We start from the raw sequence: 8,001 nt of genomic DNA, 5'->3' as shown, positions 1-8,001 counted from the left end.
AAGCAAGGAGGCGCCCGCCGCAGCGGCAACGCGCTTTGAGTTGGTGTTGGTGGGGACAGTGGTGCTGGCTGCCGCACCCACCAGCCTCTCCGCTGTAGTGCCATCGTTTTTGGATGCCGGGCAGGACACGCAGCAGAAGCAGCCGCAGCAGCAGCAGCAGCAGCAGCATGAGGCTGTTCAACAGCGATTGGGGCGGCGGCGCAGCTTGCAGCAGCCATCGCATCAGCCAGAGATTGTGGCAATGGGCAGTGAGGGCAGCACGCCTGCAGAGCCGATGCTGGTTGTCGGCGGTGAGGGAGGTTTGTCAGCTTACAGGGTGGGGGTGGATGATGCGGGCGTGGCGGCTGACGAGGCCGTGGAAGGCGAGCTGGTGCGCGCCATGGAGGTCGACTCGCCACCAGCCTTGGAGCAGCAGCAGCAGCAGCAGCAGCACGTGCACCAGGCTCAGGCGGACGGCAGGCGTGGGCAGCCGCGAGAGCTGGGCTGGCAGCGGCGTGTTGCGTGCGCATTGGCAGCCGACTGCTCTGCCTTTGCGCACACGTGTGTGATTGCCCTGCGTCCACTGCCAGCGAGCAGCGGTGGTGGGCTTGTGGCGCTGGAGGCGCTGGGCTCCGCCACGGTGGTACAGCTCGTCTGTTCGCCGCGCGGTCAGATGCTGCTGCTACCGGTCGCCACAGACCGCTCCGGGGCGATGGCCGTCGCCGCCGTGCCCGCAGACAGGCACGGCCCGCACAGCAGCTCTGGGGGCGGCGCTCTGCTGATGGCGCTGCACCCCAACGGCCTGCTGCGCGTCGAGCGGGACCCCGCGCGCGAACAGGCGCACCTGGGCGCTTGCTGGCGCGCAGCGGCGGCAGCGTATGAGGCGGGCGTGCTCGCGGCAGGCGAGGCAGGGGCCGGCGCCAGGGGGCCAGAGAACGTGTGGATTGGGGAGGGGGAGGCACGGCCGCCGCTCGGCCTCCCCGCAGAGGGGCCCTTGGCCTGGCAAGCACAGCCAGGCGGGGGCAGGCCCGCCGTCGCGGGCGAGGGGGCAGTGCCTGCGAGGTCGCCGTACGACCTGCTGCGGTGTGACGCGTCCAATGCACCGCCGCTGCTGGCAATCGCCTCGACAGCCGCGCCGCCTGGGCCATCGGCGCTGTGCGCTGTGCAGCTGGGCCTAGTGGCGGAGCCGGCTGAGGAGCAGCAGCAGCCAGCAGACGGGCAGGCGGGCGTCGCGCTCCACGCGCCCGGGCCCAGCAGCAGCCAGCCCAGTGGGCCTGCCAGCGGTACCCCTCCCTTCCTCGTCTTCACCTCGGCCGGTGCAGTGGTGGCAGTGTCAGAGGCAGCCAGGGGGCCCGAGGCGGTGCGCCTGCTTGAGCTGCAAGACGCCGCACGGCGCCGGAGGGCGGCCCGCTGCGGCGGCCTCGTGCCTGCTGGCTGTTTTGAGCTGTCCCTACCAGAGTCTGCGGGTGGGCCAGCGGCAGCCAGCTCAGCAGCCCTTGCAGCGGCTGCCACCGCCGAAGCGTGGGATGCGGCGGCATATGGCAGGCAGGGCCGCATGGGGCGGCAGGCTGTTGACGCGCTGCAGCAGGCGGAGGGACAGGCGGTGGAAGGGGTGGAGGGCGGGGGAGAGGCGCTGCCCAGCTATGCAGTGGATCTTGACTTGCTGGCAGCTGAGGCGGGTGCCGACACTGGTTGGCGTGACAGCCCGGAGGTTGCCGCCCGGGTGGCTCGCATTGTATCGAGCATGCTGTGACGCCTCGCAAATTCCGCATTCCAGTGCCCTTTTGCTGGCGGTGTTGTGATTCATTCTACGTCTGGGCGAGGGGACATGTCAAGCTGTCAATGCTACGTAAGATGCAGTTCAAAATACAGGAGTCAGAATCAGGACAACTGTAAGTGTTACAGCCTGCGCGGATACCACCACAAACCAGCACACATGCAGCGCAGGGGGTTGAAACGCATCAGCTGAGGATATAGTCATAGGGAAGGCAGCGGCCAGTGTGCGTAGGTTGAAGCACTCCTCGGACGTTCTAGTTCTGACAAGCATGTGAGTATCCAGCCCCACACCCACCCCTTCAGTCTCTCCACCCTTCCAGACAAAAAACGCCCATGTGCCGCGGCGACAAACCCAGCCGGCATTGGCAAACATTATTAGCGAGGCGCCCGTACTGCTGGCAGGAGTGGATGGGCAGCTCAGACCCCTGCCCCCAGCCACGCGTGTCGGTCTATGAAGCTGGATCCTGGCCACTGTATGTTCTCGAGGTAGCAACCCAGTGTATTGCACCTCAACAGCCAGCTTGAAACCCTCGTGAGCAAAACGGAAGCGGCGAAGCGCCGAGGCAGAGGCCTTGGAGGCTGCTCATCCAACCGTCTTTGAAAACCCCCACCCCTTGTGTGTGATTGTGGTGGTTATCTGGTGAGGGGCACTGGCCGCCTGGGTGGGTGCCGCCCCCCCTGGAGCAGGCTGCTGCTCCTTGGAAGAAGCCTGAGGACTAGGCAATGGCGACGGCGATGGCGATGGCGACGGCGACGGCGACGGCGACGGCGACGGCGACGGCGACGGCGACGGCGACGGCGACGGCGACGGCGATGGCGATGGCGATGGCGATGGCGATGGGGACGGGGACGGGGACGGGGACGGCGAAGGGGATGGGGATGGGGACGGCGAATCCTTGGCAGAACTTGCGCCTGACTGGGCGCCGGCGCCAGCGCCAGCCCCAACCTGAGCCCCAGCCTGAGCACCGGCGCCAGCCCCAGCCTGGGCCCCAGCACCAGCCCCGGCTTGAGCGCCTGCGCCGGCGCCGGCCTGAGCACCCGCACCCGCGCCTGCCTGGGCCCCAGCACCAGCCCCGGCCTGGGCGCCCGCACCAGCACCTGCCTGGGCGCCCGCGCCAGCCCCGGCCTGGGCGCCTGCGGCGGCGCCTGCCTCAGCGCCCGCGCCAGCCCCGGCCTGAACACTGGCACCAGCCCCAGCCTGAGCCCCAGTGCTGGCACCAGCCCCAGCCTGGGCCCCGGCTTGAGCACCTGAGGCTCCCTGCTGTGGGGCGGCGACTGCCTCGCCGCTTGTTGCTGCGGGGCTGGGCGAGGGGCTGGGGCTGGCAGGGGCCGCGTGGGAGCTGTGGGTGCAGGGGGCATGCGGGGTGCAGGGGTGCATGCCTTCGGCTACTACAGCACACACCTAGCTGGCAGCACCAGCACCGCCTGCAACCCGCGCATCAGTGCTCTTCACCCTTGCAAACCTTGCAGGGTTTGTAGTACTTCAGCGCTACGCGCGCCACAGCCTGTGGCGCGCGTACTGGCAGTACGCATCCAGAATGTTTCCAATGGCCCATCTCACCTCACACCCTGCACAGGGGGCGATGCTGTTGCGATGGGGGCGACCCCGACCAGCATGTGGTGCTTGGCGTACAGGGGCGAGTCCAGGATGGCGTTGCTGGCCTGCAAGTATTTGAGCGCCATCGATGCAAGTTGTGCGTCAGGCTGTTGGTTTTCAGGCACGCACCCGAGCTGATGGAGCGGTCAGTTTGTTCCGTGATCCATGACAACAGCACACCGCACCTCCAACTGACAGGCGACAGGTGTCACAGTGTTTCCCCAGTACATACCCCTGTGGTGCTTGCATCCCTTGAGGGACAGCTCACCCCATAGGCAGTTGTGGGCAGGCTGTATCCGAGGTGCCCAAACATTGAGAGCAGTTTGCGAGGCGACACAGGAAGCGATTCACCACCTGCCCCCTCGGCCATGGTGGCTGCCAGGGCCATCAAAACCGCAATCAAAGCGCGTGGCGCCATGCTTGCTCGCGTGCACACTGGTCAGGAAAGGCCCCGACACTTGCGGAGCGACGAGGTAATTTGTTGCCGTCGCAACGCCGGCCCTGGACGATAGAATGCGGTGACGCAGAGCTATAGATATTTGATCATCCAAGCGACTCAATTTGTTGATATTGGAGCCTTGCCAAGGATGGCCGTTCCCAAACAAACTTACCTCGGACTGGCTATCCAGTTTCAGGCTCTGATGTTGCTTGTTCCTTGGATGCCGCGACCAAATGGCCACGCGTTTGACTTTGCTGCAGTTGTGGTATTATTTGCCTGTGGGTGGCAAGTCCATGGTCAGGTGGGCAACAACTCGCCTTGCGCAATTCAGATTGGTATGTCACACTGCTGCAGGTAGCGGTAATGTATTGCTCACGGCAAGCATGAACTCATCTGTAAGAGCTCAACACACATGAGTGCATTTGTGGCATCATTTCTGGCCGACCCCCGTGGCAGTGCGGCGTCATCCCATGCCACCCATGCCACTCCAGTCAACTGCCGTCTGAACCCGTTCCAACACACTCGCTAGCAGATGCATGTTCTTGCTAGCAGTCACATTGCAAGTGATGTGAGCAGCGTACTGTACTCACACATGCTTGTGGTGACAGAAACATAGATGTCCCGGTCATGTGTTGAGATGCCAGTAAGCCTGCCACAACCCCAGCTTGGGGGAATCAATTTATCGACATGGCAAACCCATCAATAAATGGTGGTGTCACCTGTGACAACAGCGTTGAGCGTGCCGTTGCGGCACCCCCCCCCCCCCCGCCCCCAAAAAACGACACTTCTCATTCCGGCACAAAAGCACAATGCCAGCCAAAAAGCCTCTGTGTTGCCGTCGCCCGGCGCCCGTCACAGCACCCACTCCTCGAGCGCGTCGGACAGCCATGCGTCCGCCGCCGCCACAGCAGACCCCAGCCCATCCTCGTCAAACAGAGAGCTGCCGCTTGAGGGAGCAGCCACCGCTGGCCCGCTAAGAAGGCCGCTGCTGCCACCGCTTGCCATGCCGGCCGCATCAAAGTCGAAGGCCATCACCTGCCCCTGCTGCAGCCCAGAGAGCAGCGCCTGCAGCACCGCCGGGCTCATGCCAAAAGGAGAACCTGCTGCTGCCGCCACCGCGCCCAGCTGCTGCATGGCTGCCGCGCCAACAGCTCTCTGCAGCGCGGTCCCAGGAGAGGCGCCCTGCGCCACCGCCGCCGCCGCACTGGCGAGCACCAAGCTGGCTGCGGACGCGCCCACCCCCAGCAGTGCAAGGGGCGAAGTTGTGGCGCGGCTGACCTCCACCACTGTGACCTTGTCCTCCTGGGGAATGCCTGCCGCCTGCTTGGCCAGGGCGACCGCCTCCCACAGGCCGCCCACCACGTCCACAAGGCCCCTGGCGGCGGCGCGAGTCCCGGACCAAACACGCCCCTGGGCCACAGCCTGGTTGGAGGTTCAGTTCAGGAGGTTCAGTGCAAGTTGTTCAGGAAAGATTCAGCGAGCAGTTGCGTCGGCGAGCACTTGGGTGGTTGAGGGGGTACTGTGCAGCGGCCACTTGTGAGTGAGATTATGTAATGCATACACAGGAATACAGAGTAATACTTCACTCAACACGTTCACTCCCATGTTGGTTCAATCCCATGTTGGTTGTGCAGGTTGATGGTGACACACACCGCCCCCAAAATTCCTCAACCCCTGAGTTCCATGTCACCCGCGCCCCCACCTGCATATCCTCCACGGCCATGCCCCTGCTGGCCGCCGCCTTGTCGCGGAAGCTCTCGTAGGCAAACTGGGCGCTGCGGTCAAACAGCTCCGCCTCGTCAGCACTGAAGGAGCGGTTGTCGGCCGCCAGCAGCTGGGCGTAGCGGCCCCTCGAGATCAGCTCCTTGGAGTACCTGGGAGATCAGTCAGGAGGGGCCGGGCGGTGCAGCACGCGCAGGCCGCTTTTTGCTGGTGGTAATTAAAAACTCGCCACGGGGTGTTCACCCAGGAGGGCCAAGGAGCTGCACTCCCAAATCCTCCATGGCGTCCGCAAAACGCCCCCCTCCTCCACCAGGCCACCAGCGCCTCACCCGGCTTTCTGGTAGAGCTCTGCCAGGTTGAACTTCCCGGTGACAACGCCGATGGACCCCGTGATGGTGAGGGGCTGCGCCACAATGGCCTGGGCGCCCATGGACATGTAGTACCCACCAGACGCTGCAACATCACCTGCAGTGGTAGGCAGAGGAGTGCTTGCTGTGAGAGGTTTGCTGTCAGCTGGGAGTCACCTCTCAGCCGGCTTGAGCACCCTGGCGACGACATCGCACTCGAGTGTCCACAGGTGGCCGCGCCGCGGCCCAACCTCCCCTTGCACTACACGGGCAGCTGAGGCCAGTGCCACGCACCCATGCATGCGATGACAGGCTTCTTCAGCCCCAGCTGCTTGATTTCACGCCACATCAGGTCCGAGGCCAGCGCGTCACCCCCGGGCGAGTCCACGCGCAGCACCACCGCCGCCACGCCCTTGTCCTTGGCCAGGGCCCTGATTTTGAGTGCGGGACAGCGATCAAAAGAGTAAGTTGTATCAGTCACTACTGGTGTGTCAGGACGGAGCTTGAACACATGCCCATATTTGAAGACATGCAAGAGTTTAAAGCACTCGCCTTCCGGCCCGTAATGGCGGATACCCGGGTTGGTGGCTTTGAGCCGTGCACGCACTCAAAATACAAGCACTGTCGCTGGGAGTGGCCCACCCCCCAGGCCCGCACCTGAGCTTGGGGATCACTGCGTCAGGCGTAATGGCACTGCCGGTGCCGCTTGACTGGCCTAAGAGGGACATGGGGAGCGCGGAGAGGAGAGGACCGGCGTTGGCAAGGGCCCGAGTTTGTCAGCCAGTTCACGTTGCACGGCAACATTCACGGGACGTAGCAAGCTGCCGCACTGCACCGGCATCATGAAGCCCCTCTCGCCCCGAATACCGCCTTGCAGCCACGAGCTACCCCCTACCGCTCACCCAGGATGGCGCCGCTGGTGCGCAGCACTGCAATGCGCTTCTTGCCGTCCAGGCCAAAGGTGCCGCGCCTCACGGCTGCGTACTTGCGGAGCCCGACCTTGGTCACCTGGTCCTCCTTGCCGCCAGTCCTCTTCTTGAGGTCGTCGATGATCTGATCCTCGTAGCGCAGCCCGCTGATCCACCCCCCTGCCGATGACGGTGGTGAGAAAAGGTGGAGCGCTCAGGTTTTGGTTTCCACAGGGTTCAAACATGATGTGACCAGCAAGCGCCAGCTCGTATCTGCGACAACTGGCGCCATTCGCCCTGGTATTGAGACCACCCCAGAGGCCACGCTCAGATGTCGTCAGGCCCTGCAACCTCGGATCACTCTGTCTGCGGCTGCCTTCTCCCCAACCCCCCAAAAACGCGGCCCCCTCACCCTCCTCCAGCCTCTTGTTGTCATACACCCCCTCGTCCAGCAGCGCCACCACCTCGGCCTCACTCTTGCCGCGCGCCCGGGCCACCGTCTCCACCCAGTGCTGGTAGATGTCCTCCAGCAGGGCGTCAAGCTGCTCACGCTGCTCAGGGGACCTGGCGGGGCGGCCATCATGGGAGGGTGCAGCACGCATGTCAGACCGTGTTGGGAGCCAGCCATCAGGCTCTTGGCAGCTGGTCCCCAAACCCCAACAATACCAGCGCTGATGACCGACACGTACATCCAGCACCCCCAGGACCAGCCAGGCAATGCCGCCTGTGCCAGTGCCAGTGGCTGACCCCACTCCTCAAGCCACCCCGTCTCCCTGCGCCGCACCCCGCCCCTGTCTCGACCCCACCCCTCAGACTCACATGTCCTTGCGCAGCAGCTGGTCTCCCGCGCTCTTGTAGGCCCCGATGCGCTTCACCTGTGGCTCAACCCCCACCTTGTCCAGCACACCACGCAGGAATGTCCCTGAAGGGGGGGCCCGGACGAGCAGGACGGGTGGCGCAATCACACATTACTGAGTAAGCTTTTCGAAGGTGCAGCCGTGGCACCGAACCCCACGAGTTACCATACGCGCGCCGGTGCATGTGCCTCCTGCGACCTTCACCCCACCTGCGCCTCCCACCCACCTGCGACGCTGAAGCCCGCGAGGCGTATGCTGGCGGAGGGCGGCACGTAGATCTCCTGGAAGGCTGACGCCAGGTAGTACTCCTTCTCGGTGGCGATCTTCATGGTGCACAGGCTGAACTTGCCGCTGGCCCTGGGGGGCAGAAGGGGGA

General features: G+C 64.6%; 2 protein-coding genes across 2 annotated transcripts; both read right to left on the bottom strand.

Annotated features, from left to right (window-relative positions):
• Positions 1 to 2,471: 2,471 nt before the first annotated feature.
• MNEG_5132 (hypothetical protein) lies at positions 2,472 to 3,438 on the bottom strand (the record flags this gene model as incomplete). The annotated part of the gene is made up of 3 exons (XM_014046390.1): positions 2,472 to 2,667; positions 2,702 to 3,095; positions 3,324 to 3,438. 3 exons carry the CDS (start codon positions 3,436 to 3,438, stop codon positions 2,472 to 2,474), a joined length of 705 nt encoding a protein of 234 aa, XP_013901844.1.
• A 1,205-nt stretch (positions 3,439 to 4,643) lies between these two features.
• MNEG_5131 (protease IV) lies at positions 4,644 to 7,954 on the bottom strand (the record flags this gene model as incomplete). The annotated part of the gene is made up of 9 exons (XM_014046389.1): positions 4,644 to 5,213; positions 5,494 to 5,665; positions 5,843 to 5,978; positions 6,155 to 6,291; positions 6,518 to 6,575; positions 6,763 to 6,948; positions 7,181 to 7,332; positions 7,588 to 7,690; positions 7,852 to 7,954. 9 exons carry the CDS (start codon positions 7,952 to 7,954, stop codon positions 4,644 to 4,646), a joined length of 1,617 nt encoding a protein of 538 aa, XP_013901843.1.
• Between the last annotated feature and the right edge of the window lie 47 nt (positions 7,955 to 8,001).

Source organism: Monoraphidium neglectum (assembly GCF_000611645.1).
Source record: "Monoraphidium neglectum strain SAG 48.87 unplaced genomic scaffold scaffold00750, whole genome shotgun sequence".
Taxonomy (NCBI): domain Eukaryota; kingdom Viridiplantae; phylum Chlorophyta; class Chlorophyceae; order Sphaeropleales; family Selenastraceae; genus Monoraphidium; species Monoraphidium neglectum.
Note: the sequence above shows the minus strand (reverse complement) of the source record. Positions and strands in the feature narration are given on the sequence as shown.